This window comes from Bacillus rossius, chromosome 2 (genome assembly GCF_032445375.1).
Source record: "Bacillus rossius redtenbacheri isolate Brsri chromosome 2, Brsri_v3, whole genome shotgun sequence".
Taxonomy (NCBI): Eukaryota; Metazoa; Arthropoda; class Insecta; order Phasmatodea; family Bacillidae; genus Bacillus; species Bacillus rossius.
In genome coordinates this window covers 75683436-75709647 of record NC_086331.1, presented here as the reverse complement: position 1 = coordinate 75709647, position 26212 = coordinate 75683436, and the positions used below count along the sequence as shown (strand labels likewise).

General features: G+C 44.4%; 1 protein-coding gene across 2 annotated transcripts in view; it reads left to right on the top strand.

The window, feature by feature from the left end:
- The window catches only part of LOC134529380 (glycine receptor subunit alpha-2), a 314756-nt gene that overhangs the window by 153246 nt on the left and 135298 nt on the right, over positions 1-26212 (top strand). For both annotated transcript variants that reach the window (XM_063363379.1, XM_063363377.1), the window contains exon 6: positions 7536-7679. In XM_063363379.1, coding sequence (XP_063219449.1) covers positions 7536-7679 — 144 coding nt within the window. The remainder of the gene's footprint in view (positions 1-7535; positions 7680-26212) is intronic.

Here is a 26212-nt window from a genome sequence, read left to right as displayed (position 1 = left end):
AAATCCTAATTTTTGGTTTGTGGAATTTTTTGAGATTTTTTGGCGGATTTTTTTTTCTAAAAAATTGATATTTTGGCGGATTTTGAGGAATTTTGGGCAATTTTTGCCCAATGTTGGGAAATTTTGGCAAATTTTGAAGTGAAATGTCAAGGTCAAGGTCAAAGGTCAAGGTCACAACCATCCAAGATGGCCGCCGTGACGACATAATCCAATATGGCGGACCGGCTCCTGGCTCCACACCCAGAACCCAGTCCCCGGATGCCATATTATATACTACTTATTTAGCACATTTTTTGTTGGACAATCGTACTTTATTTCCCCATTAAAATATAACCCCTGAAAATCCTATCCAAACGCTCAATAATTCTACTTTACTTTTGTTCGTGACGCACTGCACTAGCAATTATTGCTGCTTTACGATCGGAGACGCTGTTTCAGTCACAAACTGAAGCTAATGTAGGTACTTTACCCACTTATGTGACTGAGAGTTTGATGGCTCGGAAAACCACCTTGGGCCTGTTGATAACTATGGTTCACCCTTTTTATTTGGTTGAATTCCATCTTTCTCTTAAATAAATGAACTTTTATCTACAATATCTACAGCTACACTCATCGTTTCGGAACTTTGCGAGAGTTCTCTCACTTAGCTTCTATTAATTTCTGAACCCTGGTACTTATAATTTTCCAGTTTTTTCCTTTATCTTCTGGTTAATACTTCCACATTTGCTTAATTGTTTAGTAGTATTTTATCAACCACACCCATTTTCATTTGTTTCAATGTTCTTTGGTCTTGCAAAAATGACTGTTCCATTTTTGGGATGTTTTTTGGTTTTTCACATTTGCATGATGCAAAATCCACATATTTGCAGGCAGCTACATAAAAACGTTTTTTTTTCTGAATTGAAAGCATACAAATTTAATTCAAATTACTGACTTCCTACTCGGCCTTTACTATTGAGGACGTTTCGATATTTTACATGAGAAGTTTTTATATTTTCAAGATTCGGTTTCGTAACACAATGGGAATATAAGTTGTAACCCATATTTCTTAAATCTTCGCAGTCAAGGTAGGGGACATTTGACTTATGGTTGGCTCCTTGTTTTCTGCTCGTAGTGCTTTCCGTGAATAAAGGTAGCATCTCATCACATCACCCTAACTTGACCAAACTTGTTTATTGAACCGCGATAGGAAACCAAAAAAACAACAACAAAAAAACACTCTTCCACACTACGAGTTACTACACTACTTGCTTTTGCTGTCATTGTTCACAAAATACCAAATGATATGTCTCATTTATTCATTACTATCATATGAAAAAATATGATGTAAATGACAAGTATAGAGGAAAAATATTTGGAGGAGTGGGAGCCTTGGAGCAGAAGGGGGAAGGGGAGAGTTAAAAAAAAATTATTCCTGTGTTTGTTTATGCTTGTCGATTCCAGGTAACACGAACAGCTGGATCGTGTATTACCCAGAATTCCCCCCACCCCTCATTTTTATTCTATAACGTCAGCACCTAAACAGTCTGCAACGATCTATTTCATCATTTTATTAATATTCCAGTATAAATGAATATTTTTCTTCACTCTTCTGTTTGAAAAGAAAATAAATTTTTATGTCCCCAGTATAGTTCAAAAAGTGTATTTTGTTTGTTAGGTACATTGTCATATTTAAAGTAAATAATATTTCCATTCAGGGAATATTCGGGAAAATTTTTATGCACCAGAATTGGCATATAGGGTAATAGTACGCAACATAAATTTAGTGCATACGATTACCCACTCAAGTCGGGTAATCGTACGCAATACATATTTTAATATTTTAAGAAAAAAACCACACTTCCCTTTTAAACAATGTACTAATACTCGGCTATATTTAAACTGACTTAATGTTGCTATGCTCCAAATTAATAACATTGCTTTTTAAACTTTATTTACAGAAATATAAGGTGTCAAAGTTAAGTGCGTGCAGTTACCCCGCCTTCCCCTATAAATGTATGTTGAACACTGTCGGTTCATGCTATTTATTTATTTATTACCGAAAGCTTCATTCGTAGAGTACAAAGTACACGAAGGAGCTATCAACAACGCTTGACGGAAGACTGTCTTTTCGAAACGTCGTAACATCAGTTCACATGACTTGATGAGAAATTTTACGTATTTCAGTTCCTCTCACGCAATATATAATAGTTCCATTTTAATAAAGCAAATGTAATAACCAAGAAACTGTAATTTCAAGGAATATTAAACATTTTAGTTCCGCAAATAAAACTCGGTCAAATGCATCGCGAAGGTGGTGCGACGCTTGAACTCATGCTTTCCAAGTTCACCAAATCTCTCGTACGTAACGTAAATGGCGTGACTCAGTTTAAAGTACTATAAAAAACGTAATTATGTTAATTCCAGTTGTTAAAAAGCGAAAATGCAGCGTTATATTCAAAGCATAAATCCACTGGTTCCCCCCAATGGCTTACTTACGGGGACGTCTAAAATAGCTGTGCGGATACGACTCGCAAGTTCTCCTGCTGATAGACGATGACTTAGCTGGTGGCTTCAGTAGTTTCTCACGGGAAAATGTATTCCCGTACGACGTATTGGTTGGAAGAGTGGTGCAGATGTTCAGGCATGTGTCGTCTGACAATAATGGAGAGTGGAAGAAATTTCAAAATAGTCTCAACAAAGGCGTTACAATACCACACTAGCCCCTACAGCATACATAGAATGAGGGTGCAGGAAATAATTTAAAAAAGGTGGTCGGGAGTAGGGCGCTCTATGGTGATGACCATAACGGAAAACGCAACATTCAGGAGTGCTTGGATGTGATAACTGCGGATGTTAAGGCCAAGGTTAAGTTCGAGGTCAAGGTAAAGTTCATAAAAGATGGCGGTGAAGGTCAACCAAGACTAAACAAGCTATATTGTTAGGATATATACATATTTCCGAAAACGCAACCGTGCAAAGTTTTGAGGTGCAAAACGTACATAGTAAATTTGAATTTCGCGCGCATCTGAGTGGCACTCCTCTGCCTGAAAGGACACGTGATTGTAATGCCATGATGTTCAAATGCTTCGTGAAAAGCAGGGTGACGAGCGTGGGCACACGTTATAATTAACTATACGCACTAGCTGGTAGGTGAGTTGTACATTTCCAGATTAATTTTACTATGAACTAGACCAGATAGCTTTTTTGCCAGGTGTTATTTCTATGGACAAGAATCTTTATAAGCCAAATCTGAGTTAAATAAACTTCTGTGGCAGTTTTTGGCTGAATATTCATTTGAACATTTTTACTAGATTGCTCAGCGCAGGTCTCTCTTAAATACAGCGAGTAAATTTATCAACTCCTAACATGATCACGTGTAAGGTAACTAATAGAGTATGAACTGACAACTGCTACACTACAACTACACGGAGTGATACCGGGTTTTCGCTTATCTCCGGTTATCCAGTCGTACCGCCGGGCTATAAACGATGCGGCAGCTTCGGGTTGCTGCGTCACATTGCACTCGTGTGAGAGCTCGGTTTTCCGTTTATTTCTCACCAAAGATAAGAAGAAAGCTGACATGTGATATTTTCTGTCCAATTATCCTGTCAACGGGTCAGTAAACATAACGTAGTCCTTCTGTTCAGAGGGAGAGATTTTTTTAAACGTTTTAAGTGTTAGGAAAGAAGCTAAGTCGTAAACATTTTGTGTCACTTATAATTGTTAAAAGAAATTTTTATGAAAGGTTACATTCATTTAAAGTTTATAAGTTGTTATACTAGTGTACTTAAATAGAAACGTCTTTAATACTTTTTTTTTCAAATGCGTAATTTTAGGTTTTTGCAGGATATTTAGCTTTAGGTCTAGGCAATGTTTAATTATTTCCAAAGAAATTTTGCTGACGTATGAATGAAGTAAACTCTAAAAGTGTTTTTTTAAAAAGCATTAAATTGAAATTTGTTATGCACAAACAACACATTAGCACTTACCTACACACCTTAATTAACACGCACTTCCCACCGCATTAGTCCGGTCAATTTAGACATCCGAGGGTACAAAAATTCGCACCCAGCTGAAAATTGTTAAGATTGTTCAAATAAACATCATAAATGAAATCTAAAAAGTGCTCATCGATCTGACACCTGGAAAAAAATGTACTCGGGGTCAAAGGTCACAAAACATGTTTTTTCGCGATTTTCAGAAAAACAGTAAGTTTAATCATAAAATTAGCCCAAACAAAAATTGTAGATCTATATAAAATGTCTAAATACTTTTTTCTAAGAGCCATCGTTTTCGAGATATAAAGATTCAAAATGTTGAAAGAGTTGTAATCGTCATAATATGCACACGTTTCCACGCCACCTTTGAGATAGTGTACTAAGCGCATTTTTTTAAAATGTGGTTTGCCTGGTAGGCCTATTCCCCGGATCTGTTGTGATTCGGTTTAATTTGAAACTATTGAATAATTAAAGATAGTGGCAAGGGTTGAAAATGATAAAAGTGATCAAAACGGTGTAAATTAAAAAAAAAAAGGAAATTTATCCATCTGATTCATAATTCTCTAATACTTCTGCTTATTCTTCTCCTTGTTATTCTTCTTAATCCTGGGTGCAAGTAAATTGCCCAAATAATGGCACATCGCATGTCTCTTCGTTACTATCAAATGAATCTTCAATTGTTGGTGATTCAACTTTGGAGTACGACCGGTCTTCACAATTTGTACATACTACAGAACAAAACAGTCCAACTTTTTTGCAACCACATTTAGCACTCCATCCTTTTTTACAGGTGAAAAAAAAATTGTGTTTAGCAGTTTTCCCGGCACAGGTGGGAGTAACGTTTGAAGTGGTTCTAATGTTTTGTCGACCAACTTCCAACCCAAGTCGTTTGGGTCTTGCTGATAACCAAGCCACACTTGAACTTGGTAATATACCCGAAAAAGATGTTGATAAGTAGCCGCTGAGGTTGGAGGAAGACAAGCTATTCGTTACACTGACCGATAGAATAATATTTTTACTTGTATTACAGCTTCAGTGATATATATACGTGGTGTACCATATTATGACGATTACAAGTCTTTTAACTATTTGAATCGATATATCTCAAAAACGGTGGCTCTTAAGACCAAAGTTATTTAAACATTTTTTTATATTTCATATTTTATCTGATCTACAATTTTTGTCTGGGCTAATTTTATGATAAAATTTACCGTTTTGCTGAAAATCGCGAAAAACAAGTTTTTGTGACCTTTGACCCCGAGTCAATTTTTTTTCCATGTATCGGATCGATGAAGGCTTTTTAAATTTCATTTATAATGTTGTTTTGAACAATCCTACCAATTTTCAGCTGGGTGCGAATTTTTGTAACTTCACTCCTATTTTTTGGTCTAATTTGACCGGACTACAAATAGGCTAATAATTAATTACTTGCATGTTTTTAAACTTTTTTACATTAAAAAATTAAGAATTTTTTTCTATTTTAATTTGCATTTATAGGTTTATATTTCCTATTATCTACCGCTATTTTAATTAATTTGTAATAACGTAATGATTTACGTACATTGTTTAGTCGACTCAACCTTCGAAACTGTGAGATGCTGAATCTAATTTCTTCTTTAAACTCAATGATCAAAACAAAAAAAAAAAGAATTTAAATGGGAATATTTTTTAAATAAAATCAAATGTCACTACAAATGTTAAAATTGTATGTATAAAAAGTCATTTAGTCATTTTTCTGTAAATAATTAATGCCCCTGTTAAAAGTGTAACAAAACATGTATGTGCATTTAGCTTCATAGTGCGTAATTTTTTAATATCTTCTGTTATCAAAAAATATTATTTTTTCTACATTTAATTTAGTTCCTGGATTTATTCCTTAAATTTGACGTTACTTATGCCCGAAACCAACATCCATTTAAAAGAACTGTATATAAATCCAAATAAGAATATTTGCCTAAAAAAAACAAACTTTGATGTGAATTCGTGCCTTCGATTTATGTCTTTGTTAAATAATATATTAATTTTCAATTTTTAATTTGTCATACTTTGACTTATTTTGGACTAAGTGATAAAAGATATTATTTGCATAAATGTAATATGGTTTAAATATTTATGTAACACTTGTAATCGGCATTCCCGGAAATGGTAAGTTATGCTTAAATATCGATTTTATTTTTATAATAATTATTTCAGTTCAACAATCTTAATATTCCATTTATTTACTCATATTTACCCAAAAAACTATACCGGTTGAATTAAATATTAATTATTTTATTTCCTTCACTCTCCTCTCCAACACACGTCACGTTCAATTTTACCATTTGCTTTTTTGGACTCAAGATTCTTGAATTTTCATTTTCTTTGCAGACGATTTAGTTCGTAAAGAAAAATGCAAATTTTAAGAATAATGGATATGATTATTAAATGAATCAGAGTAGAACGATAACTTAACATTACATTATTTTTCCCATTTTGAATGTTAAATATTAAGCATCTTATGACAATCAGCAGGCAAATTTTGAGTACAGTGGCAGCGTTTTATATAAACTGTGCTGGAATTGGTCAGATATTAATGCAGAATTTGAGCTTGTTAGGTAAAGTCCCTTAGCAAATGAGAGGGAGTCACTTGCTTGAACAGGCTTGCAGAGGACACACTCGCCCACATGCGATTCAGGCGATATTTAAGTGGCTTATTCACGGCATGCAGAACGATACATTTAAACATGAGAGATTAATTTTCGATTTGTGGCTGTATATGTGTACTAACTACGTGCAGGAATTGTGAAATGTGAAAAATGTAATTCGATTTGCCATGGTCGTATTTCTTTTCTCATTCCGACGAGGTAAACAATTTTACAATACTTTGTGGTAAAATTATAAGTATAATTTTTATCTTGTGGAATAAAATAAAGTTTAAAATGGTTGTGATTCTTTAAATGAAAAAAAATTTCTAAAATTGACTTTGTTATTTAAACCACTGTTTGAAACAGACATAAATTAACTGAGCTAAACATGTCACGACATTATTAACATGCTATACTTATATCGGGCATCAAACTTCTTGGTGGCATGTCAGCACAAGGCCAGACAGTAGGGCGGAGCAAGGTTGAACGTATGGGAGACACTACCTGCCCCTCAAAGCTTGGAGAGTTGGACGCTCGGAGAAGTGGACATTCGTACAAACGGTATACATCCACAAATCGCCCCACAGAAACAATATATTTTTGAATATAAAGTGTTCTCTTTTTCTATGCTAACCATTTTACGGAAGTATTAGTTTACTAGACTAATAATTTTACACACTACCCCGCACAAACAAAAATAAATAATGACTTAACACACAAAATCTGAAATCGTTATATTTACGAAATTCATAGACCATATAAATTAGAAATTAATAACACAGTTTTTATGATGATTGTTAAAAGAAAATTCACTTAGCATTAGAAATATTAAACTCTTAATAATGTCTTCGATAAATTTTATGAATGTTATTTTGGTCTTACTTAAACAGTTATTGATTTGCAATTAAAAATTTTGGTAATTTTGTTTCAGATTACTGGAGGTGGAGTGGTTGAAGCATATGTGGAGGCCGGATTCATTTTTTAAGAATGCAAAAGCTGTTACATTTCAGACAATGACAATTCCTAACCACTATCTTTGGCTTTACAAAGATAAAACAATTCTCTACATGGTAAAGTAAGTGAAGTATTCAAATACTTAAGTTTTAAGACACTTAAAGCAATTATTATACTTTAAATGGCATTGTATGAATTAAAAATTATTTTAACTGTTGAATAATAATGGCTGTAATATTTACATGGTTTGATTAAAATCAATGCACTCATTTAATAGTGTATGCAATTATTTTGTAGTGTGTTTATTTAAAATACATTTTGCATTTTTTCTATTGCATTTATTGTTACAATTTTTATATCTTTACTTGCTTGTTTAACATCTGATGAATAGTGTCAAATAACTTTTATAATTTTCGTGTTACCTACATTAGATCATTAAAAAAATATATTAATCTTTCAACCCAAAAGTGCAAATTTATCTTATTTTATGACTAAACACAACTATCGAATGGTGTAAGATCCTTGGTTGTGGTGTTTGCTAACGCGAGGATCATGGGTTTGAATCACACCCTGGGACGACTGATGTCTGTAACCTCTGAGTCGGTTTCCAAATAGTTAAAAGCCCATAGAGTCATGGAGCTGCCATCGCCTCAAGCCTCGTTGAAAAACCGCACCACTTTTAACCCTTTCGAATAAAATATCACACGGTGTAGTTAATTAGCTAGTGGGCATTTTTTATTGGCTTGACAACTGGTTGCCAGAGGGATTATTATGGATGCATTAACACGACACGATCTCAAAAGGTTAAGAAGTATTCTGGGCCGTGGACTCTGATAAAATACCCATTCAAATAACGGGAAAATGAAATGATAATGGCAGACCGGTGATTTAAACTAAGACCTTCCCGAATGCGAGTCCAGTGTTTCACATTTGCACTACCTCACTATTTTATGATTAGTTCGTTGGTAATTTATCGTTTCCAAAGAGCCAACAAATGACTAATATTTGAAAATGTTAATTTCCATTTTGACAGTTATGCTGACTGTGCCAACCATTGTGACTTATTTACACAGTTACAAACGCACATCCCGGGGAATCTTTGTGACTTATTTAGACAATTACAAATTTACTAACATGCTTTACCCGGGAATCGTTATGTCTTATTTAGATAATTATAAATTACACCAATGAAATTACATTGTGTCTTGTTTAGATAAGTACACATTTTCTTTTATGCCCTACCTGAGACACGGGACGTATTAAGTAAATAAATAATTTACACCTTTATATTACCTAGCATTATTTATGTAGATAATTATAAATTACTCATAAACATTACCCGGGACATGTTGTGACTTATCCAGAAAATTACAAATTTACACAAATACCTTATTCGAGACTCATGGCATACTTAAATAATTACAAAATTACAACCATACATTACGCAGGATTCAATCCTAGGACCCCTCGCACCGAAAGCTGACGGACAACCAGTTGCGATTCAGCTTATTAATGGGTTTGGTGACAACTTAATTCTATGTTACCATAAATGCCGTCGTCCGGGGTCTCGGGTTCGAGTCCCGGTGCGGTTCCTAGCGGGAGTGGCTGTTGCAAATGTAATGAGTACGGGTGGGCGCCAGACTAGCTCTGGTGCTAGTCGGTAGTTGGGTCGTGGGGTCGATTGCCCTGCGTGGCCCACTAGGACCGTCGGCGATGTTGCGTGGGTTTAAGGAATTCCCTACTCGGCGGTGATTGGGGATAGCAGGTTTAAAGAAGCATACGCTGAAATGAGGTAATAAATGACGGGCGTCATTTATTCAGGCGACGGTGGCTCTGGTGTAACTTTGTTGGTTACACGCCACGTCGTACAACAGGTGACGTCACAAGATACAAAAACTACACAATTACACGCAACTAAGTCTGAAAGTTACTTAATTAACGTGGCACAAGTTTACAAAAGGAATGTTACAAAGTCACTAATTGTTCCGTATTATCGTGTCCCTAGGCGTTTCTGAGCCTGGCTGCTCAACGAGGGGTGAGGGTGATTGGAGGCGGCCAATCCCGTAAATCTGCGTATCGAGGCGGTGCTCGCGTCCACGGCAGTGGAGCGCGGACCGCAGCTAAATTCGCTCAAAAGTTCCCTTACGGGGAGTGTCAGTGCCGGAGCGACTGAGTTTAACCAAAGTTCTGTCCTCGGGAGACGGCCCGTACCGGATACTGAACCTACCCCGCGGACCAAGTGTGGTGCAGGGGGGGGGGGGGTTTAGATTTATGCGGCCGGATTAGGTCCTGGACCGAAAAACTGGACAGGGTACACACGGAGAGATTATTAAAAGGGGTTTTAAGAATGACTATATTTACCAGAAATGAACTCGGTGTGGACAAAGGATGATGTCTCTCCGTGGGACGTGCATCCGCCCCGGTCCACGAGTCGCGCTGTACTCCCGTCATGTCATGGCGTCCGGCCGAGGCTCGGTGGCCCTCGCGCCAGGGTTGACCTCATTACGTTAGTTTCTGATATGATATGTTAATAAGAGAATTTAATGATGTTAAATTCTTACATTAATTATAAAAGCTGAATCAAGGTCATTCGTCCCTTCTACAAATGAAAGTTAGTATATTTAAGAATTATTATGTTTGAATTTTTACGTCACACCAGCGACTGTTCGTCTCTTGTCGGATTGCTCTGGTGGGGTTAATGACGCAACACAAGGTTTGAATAATTATGTCATAAGGTCTGATTGACTGATTCAGGCAGAAGGCCGCCAGGAGAACATTCACACGCGTATTGCTGTAGTTACACACGTGAGTGCCCGGGCACTCCTACGTCGCACTTTCGTTGACCAACTTCAAATAAATACGTAACACTGTTTAATAATGTATGTTTGTTTTTTAACGTGGTTGGTTTTAATGACGGTCTGTTTATTTAAGGGGGGCCGGGTTCTACCTTGGTTGCTGGTGGCTCGCCTGACTCGGGTGGGCCATGGCTAGGGGCGCGTTCCGTTAGCGGGGTTGCATACTGGCGGTTGCAGGTCGGGCTTTAGGGTGGCCTTCGGTCGGACGACGTCAAACGCCCCCCCCCCCCCTCGAGAAGCCTGACCTTGCGCCGCTAGTGACCCCGCTACCTGGGGGCGCCCCTAGCTTCGGCAGCAGCTCCAGCCAGGTGGTGCTCGCGGCGGCCGCAGCTGGTAGGGCCTGCGTGCTGTGTCCAGGTCATCCCAGGTCAGTGGCCTCGTCGTCTGGTTCCGTCACCACGGGGATGGTAACAGCCTCGCCGTCCTCTGCCGGGGTGCTGAGGGGGTCCGAGAGCTCGGTGATCGAGAGTGTCTCGACGCCGTCCTCTGGCGGTCTCGGTGTAGTCGTGGGTTCGTCAGTGTCCGGAGGCCACTCGATGAGGGGTCCTTGGGGCTCGTCTTCGAGGGTAGGTGTTCCGCTGGGCTCGTCTGCTACCTCTGGTGCCGGTGTGGCCGTCGTGTCCTCGTACACGAGCGTTTGTGGTCGGCCCTGACCAGTTGGTCTTCGTGCCGGGGTGGTCTCGGCGGGCATGTCCCCCTCAGGCGCTCCCTCGGTGTCCGGTGTGGGTGCTACCTCCTCGTCGGGGGGGGTTCTCCCCGGGTAGGTGGGCCAGCCGCAGATCGTCGCGGTGTACCTTCCTGTCCCGTCTCCCGCTGGTGCGTATCAGGAAAGTGGTCCTCCCGAGCCGTCGGCGTACGGGGTGGGGACCGCTCCACCTTGGGGCGAGTCCAGCGCAATAGTTGCGGGGCGCGTTGGAGAGGGGGTGCACGCGGACAAACACCTGGTCGCCTACCCGCACCGCGGGCGGGGGGTGTTCGGTCGTGGGTGTTATTTCCTGGGCGTATCATCTCTGACGTTGTCGAGCCTCGTCGTGTTCGACGGTGCGCCGTTGATAGCGGTCGGCTGTCTCTTCCGCCGGGTGGGGTGGTCCGTGTGTGGTCCATTCCCCTGGCAGTGGCAGGTTGTGCCCCTGCACCATCTCTTCCGGTGTGCGGCCGGTGGCGGCGTTGGTGCGTCTCCGGACGCAGAAAAGTGTGTCTGGCACGTGGGTATCCCACTGAGTGTGGTCCGCCCCCAGTCGTATGCGCAGTTGCACCTTCAGCTCCTGGTTCCGTCGTTCGGTGGGGTTTGCCCTCGGGTGGTAGGCTGGCGTCGTGTGGTGTTCGACCTCGTGGTCGGTGCACCAGGTCTTCCACTGACGGCCCAGGAACTGGCTGGCGTTGTCTGTTAATATGGACTGGGGGTAGCCCCTACATGACAGAAACTCGTTGGTCAGGATATGAAGTAGAGTGGTGGTCCTGATGTTGCTGCACGGGTACGCTTCGGTCCACCGTGTGAACAAGTCTGTCACGACAAGCAGGAAGCATTTCCCGCGGGGCGTGCGGGGGTAGGGGCCCATCACGTCCAGCGCGATGGTCTGGAAGGCGGTAGTGGGCTCACTAGGTCGTTGTTGCTCCTCCCCGTCCCGTCGGCGTGCCTTTCGTCTCTGACAGACCTCGCACTCGCGTACGTATTCACGGACGTCGTGGGTCAGACCTGGCCAGTGGTAGTGTCGGCCCACTTCGCGGCGGGTCTGGTCCGTCCCGGGGTGTCCGGCGAGGTCGTGGTCGTGATGGAACCGCAACGTGGCCTCTCGCGCCTCTGTGGGGACGTAGGTTCGCCAGTCGTCGTGGTTGCCTGGGGTCCGTGTCATGACTACGCTGTCCTGCACGCGCCAGGTACCGTGTTCGGCCGCGGAGATCTGTCGACGCCGGCGGTCGGCGTCGGGTCACGTCCCCTGGGCCTGGCATACACGTCGATACAGGTCGGCGGCAGTGTTGGGCGGTCCTTCCTCGTCCTGGGCTTCGGCCGTGAGGCGGCTACACGTAGTGTCGCCGTGTTCGGGTGGGTTTGGCGTGACTGGGGGTAACATGGCGTCCCAGTCGTCGTCGTCCCACAGTTCGGTGTTCTGGTCGGGTTCTCGTGATAACAGGTCGGGCAGCTGATTTTCGGTGCCGGGGACATGCTCTACCTCAAAATCAAATGATTGGAGAAACAAGGCCCACCGAATCAGCTTGCTCTTCCTGCCCTGCATTGTGTGCAGCCACGTCAGGCATCGGTTATCCGTCCTAAGTGTGAAATTCTTTCCCTCGAGGTGTGGCCGGTACTTTTTCATGGCCCAGACTACGGCTAGGCACTCCTGCTCGTTGCTGTGATATCGGCGCTCCGCCGAACCGAGCTTTGCGCTAGCATAGTCTGTGACCTCACGCTCACCGTCCGGGCCTACGTGGTATAGTACCGCGCCCACCCCGAGGTTACTCGCGTCCGTCTGTAGGTAGAGGCGACGTTCTGGGTTTACCCGCGTAAGCGTGTGACACTGTGTGAAGGCGAGTTTAACCTCTTCGAATGCGCGCTGGGCGTGGTCGTTCCACCGGTACCGTGACTGGGGTGACAGGAGGTCCGTCAGGGGGGCTACTGTCCTCGAGAAGTTAGGGACGTAGCACCGGAGCCAGTTGATCAGGCCCATGAATCGTTGTAGCTGTTTCTGCGTTCGCGGTACCTCGGCTTCAGCGATCTTCGTGAGGTGGCTCGCTTGCGGCCGGTTACCCGCGGCGCTCACGACATGCCCCAGAAACTCTACCTCCTGCGTCCCGATGTGGCACTTGTGGTGCGCGACGGTCAAGTGGTGGGTAGCGAGGCGTTCTAGGACTAGTGTAAGGTGCCGGATGTGTTCCTCCCAGGTCTCCGAGAATACGATTAAGTCGTCGAGGTACGCTAGTGCGAAGCGATCGACGTAGCCCTCTAGTACGCGCGTCATCATCCCCTGGAACGTCGGGGGGGCGCATTTCAGTCCGAATGGCATCGCTCGAAATTGGAATTTGCGGCCGTCGGGGATGGTGAACGCGGTCTTCTCGCGGTCCTCGGTCTGTATGGGAACCTGCCAGTACCCTGATTTAAGATCGAGGGTACTGAACACCGTTGCTCGTCCTAGTCCTGCTACCGCGTTCTCCACGCTGATCTGGGGTGGCGGGGTGCTAACTGTGATAGTGTTCAGTGGCCGGAAGTCCACGCAGAACCGCAGTGATCCGTCCTTTTTCGGCGCGAGTACAATGCAGGCGTTGTAGCGACTATTCGACGGTTCAATAACACCATCCCGGAGCATCTCCGCGACCTGTTCCCGGATGGCACGTTGCTCCCGGAAACCGTATCCTCTGGGGGGCTCGTACACCGGTTTGTTGTGGGTGGTCGGTATGTGGTGCTCGGTGACCGTAGTTCGTCTGAGGGGGTCGGACACCCTGAATATTTCCTGTCGCTCTGCTAGTACCCGGTCTACGGCGGCGTGGTACTCGGGTGGGACGTCGTGACGTACCTGGTGGAGTGTGACGGTTTCATGAGCCCGTGCGGGTAGTGACATGACGGCATAGACTACCAGCCGCTCTTGTGTGCCGATGTGTACCCGAGTGGCCTTGGTCTCGATTACTGCATCCTGCTCCGCTAGCCTGGGCTGCCCCAGGACTATCTCCTCGCGGAGGTCCTTGACTACGAGGGCGGTCACGGTGGTGGTGTAGCCCCTTATGCTAACCTGGAGTGTCGCTCGCCCTACGGTCAGGCCTGGCCGGGTGTTCGTGGCTAATTGCAATTCCGTCTGTTGTGGTTGAAGTTTCCCGGGCGGTATCAGGTGGGGGGCTACGAATACGTGACTCGCCCCTGTGTCGACTAGAGCAGCCACGGCTCGCCCGTCAACCTCCACGGGGATGCGCAGGAGGCTGTCCCGCGGGCGGGTCAGCTGGTACCGTTGGGGGGGTCTTTCCCCTCCCGTGGCAACCGGGCGCGGTGTTTCTAATGCTCCGCCCCCGGGCTGGCGTTTCCCGGCGGTTTGTTCGCGCGAGGAGGTGGTAATGGGCAGTCCTTGTGCCAGTGGCGCGTACCATCTGGGCAACCTCGCTGGCACAGTGGTAGCCCCGGTACGTCCTGTGTTACCGACCTGGTGGGTGTGGCGTTGGTTTTGGGCGTGTTTTCGATGGCTCGTCGCCGGGTCGGTGGCTGGGTATCAGCTCCCCCCTGTTGTGATGCCTGACTGAGGCGTCCCCGACTCGTGCCCGTTGTGCCCCGTTGCCAGAGGTCGCGCAGGTTCTGTTCGATGGCCGCTGCTTGTTTCACGTATTCCTCTACCGACTCTGGGCGACAACAACGCATGAAAGGCTGGAGGCCGGTGTGGAGTAAAGCTGTAACAGTGGGTAGCGCTGTCGTGGGTCGAGCGTGCGGGTTGACGCGCGCGAAGAGACGTAGTTTCCGTGCTACGAATTGTTCGGCCGTCTCGCCGTCCTTCTGCCGCTCGCCATAGAACTGTGAGGTGCAGTCTACTAATGCCTCTTCAGTGTCGAATCGGCGGGTTAGTGCGCCGGCGAACTCCGTCCACGGCATGCCGAACCGTCCCCATATGTCCCACCATTCGTGGGCTGTGCCTCGCAGTTGTCCGCTGGCCTGTCCCGACCACTCGTCTACGGGTATACCTGCTCGGGTCAATCGCACTTCACAGTTTTCTACGAAACTTCGTGGGTCCTCATGTGTGAGGCCACCGAATTCAGGTAGTGTGAACTTGCCCTGATAAACTTGGAGCGGTTGTACGTAACGAGGTTTGGGTCGGCGAGTGGCGTTGGCTGTTGTGCATGGTGTTCCTCTTTCGCGGCGTGTGTGCATGTCGTGCAGGTGGTCGGGCGAGTGCTCACCACGGTGGTGTTAGTTACTGTTTCCATCTTTACGGTTGGTGCTTGGTTCTTCCCCGGGAACTGTCCGTCCCACGGCTGCACCCATGAGTGGTCGTGTGGGTCCTGACTGTGGGGGGTGCATTGGCAGTTCATGTACCATGGTCTCGATCCCGTCAGTAGATCTGTTCCCCTGGGCAGTAAGCACTGGGCGCATACAACGTCGGAGTTCCGGGTTTGCATGTTGCTCTAGTTATGGTGCGTGTTTAGCGGTGTTGGTCTGTGCTTCTCGCTCGCGGCTCTGTGTGCGCGGTGCAGGCCTGCGCGCGGGGTCGCGCTCGCCAGCTGGGCAGGTGCCCGGACAGCCGCACAAAACGGAGGCCGAGAATGGCCGCGGTAGAGGTGGTGCGCAGATCGTCGTGCGCAGCGACGGCCGAGAGCGCCCGGACAGCCGCACAAAACGGAGGTCGAAAACTGTCCGCATTGGGGAGGGGGTACGGATGAGCATGCGAGGCAATGGGCGAGGGCGCCCGGACACTAGCACAAAGTGGAGGCCGATGATGGCCGCTGCGGAGAGGGGGGTCGGGCTGTGACGTAGGCTTCTGCGTCGTGGCTGGCGCTGGAGTGCCGAGCGGGGGAGGGTTGGGGGGGTGGGGGGTTGAAGCCCCTTTGTCCGCTTGCTTCGTCGCGCCGGCCTGTCTGACCCTAATTACTTTTGCCTGTGCAAAATGGCCGTCCCGTGTCCGTTATGTGGCTTGGCGTGGCCGGAAAAAAAAATTTATGATTTAATAATGGCTCAAATTTTCCGTGTTTTCGTGAGAGTTCTTGTAATTTTGTGTGGAGAAAATCTTGATTTTTCTATCTTCGCCCCACGCAGCGGGCGCCAAATGCCGTCGTCCGGGGTCTCGGGTTCGGATCCCGGTGCGATTCCTAGCGGGAGTGGCTGTTGCAAATGTAATGAGTACGGGTGGGCGCCAGACTAGCTCTGGTGCTAGTCGGTAGTTGGGTCGTGGGGTCGATTGCCCTGCGTGGCCCACTAGGACCGTCGGCGATGTTGCGTGGGTTTAAGGAATTCCCTACTCGGCGGTGATTGGGGATAGCAGGTTTAAAGAAGCATACGCTGAAATGAGGTAATAAATGACGGGCGTCATTTATTCAGGCGACGGTGGCTCTGGTGTAACTTTGTTGGTTACACGCCACGTCGTACAACAGGTGACGTCACAAGATACAAAAACTACACAATTACACGCAACTAAGTCTGAAAGTTACTTAATTAACATGGCACAAGTTTACAAAAGGAATGTTACAAAGTCACTAATTGTTCCGTATTATCGTGTCCCTAGGCGTTTCTGAGCCTGGCTGCTCAACGAGGGGTGAGCGTGATTGGAGGCAGCCAATCCCGTAAATCTGCGTATCGAGGCGGTGCTCGCGTCCACGGCAGTGGAGCGCGGACCGCAGCTAAATTCGCTCAAAAGTTCCCTTACGGGGAGTGTCAGTGCCGGAGCGACTGAGTTTAACCAAAGTTCTGTCCTCGGGAGACGGCCCGTACCGGATACTGAACTTACCCCTTGGACCAAGTGTGGGGCGGGGGGGGGGGGGGGTTTAGATTTATGCGGCCGGATTAGGTCCTGGACCGAAAAACTGGACCGGGTACACACGGAGAGATTATTAAAAGGGGTTTTAAGAATTACTATATTTACCAGAAATGAACTCGGTGTGGACAAAGGATGATGTCTCTCCGTGGGACGTGCGTCCGCCCCGGTCCACGAGTCGCGCTGTACTCCCGTCATGTCATGGCGTCCGGCCGAGGCTCTGTGGCCCTCGCGCCAGGGTTGACCTCATTACGTTAGTTTCTGATATGATATGTTAATAAGATAATTTAATGATGTTAAATTCTTACATTAATTATAAAAGCTGAATCAAGGTCATTCGTCCCTTCTACAAATGAAAGTTATTATATTTAAGAATTATTATGTTTGAATTTTTACGTCACACCAGCGACTGTTCGTCTCTTGTCGGATTGCTCTGGTGGGGTTAATGACGCAACACAAGGTTTGAATAATTATGTCATAAGGTCTGATTGACTGATTCAGGCAGAAGGCCGCCAGGGGAACATTTACACGCGTATTGCTGTAGTTACACACGTGAGTGCCCGGGCACTCCTACGTCGCACTTTCGTTGACCAACTTCAAATAAATACGTAACACTGTTTAATAATCTATGTTTGTTTTTTAACGTGGTTGGTTTTAATGATGGTCTGTTTATTTAAGGGGGGCCGGGTTCTACCTTGGTTGCTGGTGGCTCGCCTGACTCGGGTGGGCCATGGCTAGGGGCGCGTTCCGTTAGCGGGGTTGCATACTGGCGGTTGCAGGTCGGGCTTTAGGGTGGCCTTCGGTCGGACGACGTCATATATACGAAAGCATGACTTGGTGGTTAGCGTTATTTTTCTAAATCTTTGCTGTTTTCCGGTGCTGGTGTGATTTATCTGTATAACTTTGAATCATCAAGTACTCCCAATGAACTTGCGACGATGGAAAAAAGGTTTTCGAACACAGGTGATGGAGCTGTTAAATAGATATGATGATTAATAAGAATTATTCTAGGGGGGTGGGGAAAGGCATTAAGGAGGAAGTAATTCTAGAATGATGTTTTTTGCTGGGGGCCGCCATCTCGGATGGCTGCCAGCAGACGATGACCTTACGAATAGTTCGAGGATTTTCTACGAGAGTATGCTAGTGCTGTGGTGATATTTTTAAATAGTTTATAAAATCCTGAGTGTGGTGGCTCCTGATCGAACTGCCGGACTCTGTTTTTTAATAAAATTTGATATGGAAAAACATACGCCTTTATTCTCTCGGCTACTGTGACATTTGTAAATATTGAGTTCTAATAAAGTACATACACAATAAATTAAACCAGTCGGTGGATGAGTGTTGTGGGGTGGGGATGGAGGTGTGAAACATGTCGTGTGAGGTATAAAGGAACTGAGGCGAAGAGGGGGTGAAATAGTAACATAATTTGGGAGATGTCATCTTAGTCGACTTGAAAGTGTTGTAAGGAATGGGAGGTGTTCAAAGTGTCGAGTTTGGTACAAAATTAAACGGGATGTCAATAGGGATGGAAGGATGAATTTTCCTGCTGAAACAGCTAGGGCCTATATATTATGCAGCCTCTACAGGTTGTAGACGGCACACCACATCCTCGCACTGTATTTTTTTATAACATAGCCTGCAATTCCCCTCCACATTGTACCCGGACTTTGAACCAGCAAGATAGGCATTAGTAGAATATGCAAAGGAATATCCTTTATTGTATTGAAGCCATTAAATTACTATAAAACACCAACTCAGGTTGTTTTACTACATTTTCCCAAATGAGGGAAGTGTGTACATTGGGAATATACAATTAATACATTAAGGAAAAATACAAACATTGCTGAAACATAATTCCCTTCATTATTACTAAAAAAAAGAAGACAGAAAAATCAGTCGAGAAATTAGGGCCTTAAAAAGTAGGTTTAAAAAGTACTTTCCACAGCTCATAAAAATTGTCATATACATATGTACTTCATGTATCAAGTCCATTAGCTAGGGATGTCATGGTGTCTTTTAAGCAATTACCCCACCACGCTTGATGGGATATAATTTCGTTACTAAGCCGATAAACTCGGTCATGGGCCTCCCAATATATTCGTTAATGAACTTAACAACATTTGCATTGGCAGGCAATGCATTGCATTGCCAAGAGGGTAGCCACTCGTGTCAAATTCTTGGAGAAGAGTGGAGTTGTTCTGGAGATCCTGTTAAAAGTTGGCAATCTTATTGTGGTAGATAAAGCTGTCAGTAGTATCCAAGTGAGATAGTTTCAACCTATCACCACACCTTGGTTTCATTCTGTTATAATAAAAATCATATTTGAAAATCTTTGACATATTTAGGGACTGCAAAACCAGCATATATCGGCTTGTGAAGACGATGATGTCTTAGGAGAGACGAACCAGCACCAGTTTGTCATTGAACACAGTGTGATCCTTGTACATGGAGCATGCAACGAGCTTGCTGAGGTGTTAATAATTGCATAACAGTTCCATTTTCTGCTTAAAAAGTTACCACAAGTTTACCAAAGCAACTATTATTAACAAGCTTTTAAAAGTCCTTCTCGAAATCGTTAACATTGGCCTGACACTTGCTGGTGTTCAGGTCGATGAAAGGCTTTAATCAAGCAGACTGATGGAATTGTAAGAATCTGTGGATGTAAGTTATGTGAATTCCATGGGAAATAGCTTATTTGAGGTTAACTTTTCGGTTAGGGTGGTGAGAAGTGGGGATTGTGTGGAATTCGGAGGACATTCTATTACAGGAAGGAAGTGTAAGTAATTTTTGGATGAATGAAGTTCAGCAAGGTACTTGATATCACACCTCTGTGGACCAAATGGGGCGTCTATGGGCACAATAGACAAATGTATGGAAATATCAGTGGCATATTAAAACTGATTGTGCATCAACACACATGACACAGCCTACCTATAAATATGGTTGGCATCCAGGTATGGCCGGTGATTGATTGTTTGCCTTCATTGTATGACTCTGATGTAATGGTGTTATTAGCCACGAAATGCCACTTCATTACCGCTCCACATCTGCCTGGATTCTAGACTCGACAAACAGATACTTGCCGTAAAAAGTCTATAGCTCAATCTGAACTTCGGTAGTTTTGAGCATCACATTGAATGAAAATATGGGGGTGCTGATGTAATGTGCACAGTCCAGGCTATATTTGAAATGGTGAATAGTGCAGAGTCAGTGGCGTCTCGTCAGGGCAAGCAAGGCAAGCAGTGCTTGCCCAGGCAGTTTCCAGACATTGTATTTTTTAAATAAATATTTTATTCAGAATAGTATTTTACTTTGGCTCGTGCAGTTAGGTGTATGTATTTTTTACACTATCTTCTTGGGACCCAATACTGTGCGCTGTGCGCTATAAAAAAAGAACTCGTTGACACAAAAACATGCTGTTTTAGAAGCGTTGCTAGGTTTAGAAGCGCTGGCAGGACCGCTTTCAGCAGGAAGGCTGCCGCAGTAGTTTCCTTTCGGGAGGGGGGGTGGCATGGTACAAAGGTTCAGGGAGGGGATTGGCTGGAAAAATACGCGGTAGAAGCTACGAAGGTAACGCTTTCTTGCCGAACTGGAGCGAACATGGCCGAAGCAGACTGTGGAATTTTTCCGCCGACTGCTTCGGCTATGTCCGCCACAGTTCGGCAGGGCAGGTGGCGATGTCGCGTTTCAGTCGGCGGTCGTCTCTCGGGGCGCGCGCATCTCTCCCGCGGTCTGTTGGCTGGCAGTGCGTGGGGGATTTGTGGGCGTACGATGATACTCCACTCCCACTTAGTATATAAGTAATGTAGAGTAGGTATTTTACTATCCGAATAATGTAAGTCAATCATTATTTTTCAAAAATAATGTATTTAAAAAAATGTCAATTTTTCTACCTGTGGAATAGTCAATGTTCAGTTAAGAAAACTACTTAAATAGCACCATTTTGTACCTTGAAATCCATATTTTCCCGGCAGAGGGCCCCCGGACCCCCCCCCCCCCCCCCCCCGACAACCTCATCATGTTTTGGTGTGAACGGAGTTATTGCTTCCCCTCATGTAAACCTCACGCCTCGCCACTGTGCAGAGTAGTATGTAAATGACGGACCTGGGACAGGCGCCAGGCGCTGGTGCTTGGTGCCGATCCACATCTCTGACGCCACGTCCATCTCTGACGTCACGACGGCCATCTTGGATGGTTGTGACCTTGACCTTTGACCTTGACCTTGAATTTGATCCTCAAAAATCGCCAAAATCCGCCAAAATTGGGCAAAATTTGCCCAAAATTCCTCAAAAATCGCCAAAATTTCCATTTCTGTGGAAAAAAGTTCCGCCAAAAAATCTCAAACAATTCCACAAATTAAAAATTTCTCATTTCGAGGGAAAAATTTCCCGTTTCGAGGGAAAAATTCCCGTTTTTAGTCCTTAAAAATCCCAGCGGCTGAAAATTCCTAAAACTGGCTTAAGCATCCTTAACTCAAGCCTCAGTTAAGCCATTTCTAGGAATAAGGATACCATGACCGCCATCTTGAATTATGACGTCATCGTTGCAATTTCCGTTACGGCCGCCATCTTTAAATTTATTATCCGATTTTATTGAAAAAAAATTTAAAATTCATAAAACAAATTAAATAATAAAATTTTTAATAAAATATTTAAAAAACAAACATTTACGACACGGAGCTCGGAGTCCTCGGTTCAAACCCGACGAGTGCAAAAAAAAATAAAAATGGCGACCGATCCTTCCCCCGAGGTGGCTGCAGGCATACTGACTCCCACCACTTTTTATCATCATCTAGTATGACGTCATGGCCGCCATCTTGTCTTCGATGCTGGAGACCACCATCTTGTTTTCGGCCGCTAGAGTACGCTGACGCCATGTTAGTTTAACTCTTACCCGCTAGAGTGCAGTAATCATTTATTATTGCTGTGACACCCGCCATCTTGTCATTTGGCCGCCATCTTGAAAATCCGTAATTATTTAGCTAGAAATTCGGGAAAAGTTCCAAAATTCATTAAATAAATCACTCATTAATTTACATATTGATTCGATCGATTCCCGTCCTCGGTTCGATACCCGATCGTTGCAATAATGTTTAATTTTATGAAAAAAAAATAATTTAAATAAACCATGTTCAACATTCTTAAAGAGACTTTAAATCCTCTACTACTACCATCCTATCAGACATCAAGACCACCATATTGGAAATGTGTAATTTTAATGCTAGAGATCCGGGAAAAAGTTCAGAAATCATTAAATAAATTTCCGATCAATATACTGATTAATTAGATCGACTAAGATCCTTGGTACGATCTAGGATGATGCAAAAAAAATTAAATATATCATCAATTTAACATAATAGTAACAGGTTCGAGGAATTAAACACCGCAAGTTCTTTTACAAACATAATATTTATTACATAATTTCTATTCTACTACAGGATCACTTACGAAAGCCAACAATCTTATAATCATTTAGTTCCGCAGCGGTGTGAAATGACTAATTCTTAGCTCCAATCGGTTTATACTAGACAGAGTCCAGCCAGAACCTTTACAGACATAGTCCACCTCTTCTTGACAGAGTTTCTGGATACCGTTTTTAACAGTTTGCTTCACATCGTTAGAACTGTAAATTACTGCAGCAGATGTCTTGAATGCACACTTCTTCACTTCGTCATCGAACGGATATGGCTTTCCATATATACAGTCCAACCACAAGTTATATTTCAAAGGTCCGTTTGTTGCTACATCATCAGTAAGCTGATTGATTATCTTCTGTCTGATATCGTCAAGAAAATTACAAATGTCCTTCGACTCACCGAACGTATTTAGATAATAGTAGTCTTTCAACGTTCCACGAAATGCAGACTGCGCCAAGTAGAAGCCATTATCGTTCACTTGTAATGCTACGAACACAGTCTTAGGTTTAGTTCCATGTTCAGACGTCATAACAATCGGTTGCTGGGAATCTGTTTTTTTGGTTGTACGCTTTCGTGTCTCCAATCTAAAGCGAGGAGTCGAAATGTCGGCAGGTAGTTCAGCAGTAGGAGCACAGACTCCACCTTTACATTTTTTCGCATGATGTCGCAAACTGTCAATTCGAGTAAACCATTTAAGGCACTCATCACATCGAAACTTCATGCGAGAAGGATTCTTCGCGCATTTGCTCCGCTCATGTCTTCGTGCATCATGGTAAAATGCGAACGACGTATCACAGTAGCTGCAAGGATACCGTGGTGATGAAGACGATCCTTTCAGACCCGATCCAGATACAGGCGTTGCAACAGTAGTACCATTTCCAGGCATTCTCTTATGCACATCGATGCATCGTTGTTGCGCCGAAACCTTTACTTTCTGCCGCACAGCAGGACCTTTGCATGCCTTCATGTGCGTTTTCATATTATCTTTTCTGGCAAACTGCTTATGACATTTCTCACAAACAAACATTTTACGATATAGGTTCTTGGCACATTCGCTCCTCTCGTGTCGCCGAGCATTGCTGTTGTTTGAGAAAATCTTGTCACAGTAACAGCACCGATGTTCGCTAGTTGTCAAATCAGCATCCATTGAAGTCTCCATCGAGGTCGTATCGTCGATCGTCGTGGTTTCCTGCACATCCAGCTCAGTAGTCATTAAGATATCTTCTGCTGGTGGTATCACATCTGTTGAAATCTCCTCCAATGTTGACATCGTCGTCGTTGCCAACGGGATCTGCTCCACCATTGTCGTCGCTGTCGTCAAGGTTCCCGTAGACGATGATACAACGTCCATCGAGTACGACGTTAAAGTCGGTAAATATGCCATTGAGTTCTCAAGAACAGGTAATTACGCGACTTATTCACCAGATGAAATAATCTAGGTGATCCTTACACCGTCGACGACAGTAACAAACTGAGCGACCTGCTGTCTAGGACTCGCTTATATACATGCACCGGATGGAATAATACGCAAGTCAAATCAAGAACCACTTACTATAATACCAGAGTCAAAACAACATTAAAAATAGAAGGACCATCAACGAAAAAGCAGCACATTTGGAAGCACCGACAACGAAAAGGCAGCACCGACAACGAAAAGGCAGCACATTTGGAAGAACCGACAACGAAAAGGCAGCACCGACAACGAAAAGGCAGCACCGACAACGAAAAGGCAGCACATTTGGAAGCACCGACAACGAAAAGGCAGCACCGACAACGAAAAGGCAGCACATTTGGAAGCACCGACAACGAAAAAGGCAGCAGCGACAACGAAAAGGCAGCACATTTGGAAGCACCGACAACGAAAAGGCAGCACCGACAACGAAAAGGCAGCACATTTGGAAGCACCGACAACGAATAGGCAGCACATTTGGAAGCACCGACAACGAAAAGGCAGCACCGACAACGAAAAGGCAGCACCGACAACGAAAAGGCAGCACATTTGGAAGCACCGACAAAGAAAAGGCAGCACCGCCAACGAAAAGGAAGCACATTTGGAAGCACCGACAAAGAAAAGGCAGCACCGCCAACGAAAAGGAAGCACATTTGGAAGCACCGACAACGAAAAGGCAGCACCGCCAAAGAAAAGACAGCACATTTGGAAGCACCGCCAACGAAAAGGAAGCACATTTGGAAGCACCGGCAAAGAAAAGGCAGCACCGCCCACGAAAAGGAAGCACATTTGGAAGCACCGACAAAGAAAAGGCAGCACCGCCAACGAAAAGGAAGCACATTTGGAAGCACCGACAACGAAAAGGCAGCACCATCGACGAAAAGGAAGCACATTAATTTGTCATTGACTGCAATATTTATTGGTTCCAATATTCATTGGCTCCAATATTCATTGGCTCCAATATTCAATGGCTCCAATATTCATTGACTCCAATATTCATTGGCTCCATCAGTCATTGACACCTACAGTCTTTTGGTCCCAAAAGTGTTTTGGCTCCAAATATATTAGGCTAGAATTCTTCGAGTCTAAGAGACTATGAGACCACATGGTTTCAGAACTACGTGACTACGAATCTTCAAGTTTACGAGACTGCGAGGCTACAGAGCTACGAAGCCTCTAGTACACAGGTTTACGTGACTGCGAGGATACAGGACTACCAGTCTGAATGAGTACTTGACTACGAAGCTACTCGTCTACAAGGCTACAATTACAGCATCTGTTTTCGTCAGAATTTTCTCTTTTGCTCCAACTGCACCACCAGCATTATGTTATAAGATTACAAGGCCGCCTGCTTACGTAGCTTCAAGTCTACGAGGATACTTGGATACGTAGCTTCAATTCTACGAGGTCCTAAGACTTCATGACTACGCGACTTCGAGCCATGAGGTTACGAGATTACGTGACTACGAATCTTCATGTTTACGAGACTGCGAGGCTACAGAGCTACGAAGCCTCTAGAAAGAGAGTTTACGTGACTGCGTGGATACAGGAATACAAGTCTGCATGAGTTCTTGACTACGAAGCTACTCGTCTGCAAGGCTCCAATTGACACATCTGTCTTCGATGGAATTTTCTCTTTTGCTACATCTACACCATCAGCATTATGTTATAAGATTACAAAGCTACTTGCTTACGTAGCTTCAAGTCTACGAGGCTCCAATACATCATGACTACGAGACTACGAACCATGAGGTTACGAGACTATGCGATTGCAAGTCTTCAAGGTTACGTCATCGCGAGGCTATAGGACTACGAAGCTTCCAGAACGCATGGTTACGAGAATGCATGACTAATTGGCCGCATGGCTACGAAACTTTATGTCTCTGACTGACTACAATAGCACTATTCAGTGGTGAGAGTTAATTTATTTCATGCAAAGGTACTTGCTGCAAGCAGTTCCGCTTTTCAACATCAGATGACGTCATGTTTTGCTTGCAGGTAAAATAATATTTATTTATTTTATGCGGGATGCGGGTTGTTCACTATCGGTCGCATAAGAAGAATGGCATCGATAGTCTTCAAGGAGAAGGAAGTTCGTCCTTCCTGCTAGTGCTTCTCAGATTTCTCACAGTCCGCCATCTTGGATTGCGACGTCACGGCTGCTATCTTGGATGGGTGTGACGTCGCAATCCAAGATGGCGGACTGTGAGAAATCTGAGAAGCACTAGCAGGAAGGACGAACTTCCTTCTCCTTGAAGACTATCGATGCCATTCTTCTTATGCGACCGATAGTGAACAACCCGCATCCCGCATAAAATAAATAAATATTATTTTACCTGCAAGCAAAACATGACGTCATCTGATGTTGAAAAGCGGAACTGCTTGCAGCAAGTACCTTTGCATGAAATAAATTAACTCTCACCACTGAATAGTGCTATTGTAGTCAGTCAGAGACATAAAGTTTCCTAGCCATGCGGCCAATTAGTCATGCATTCT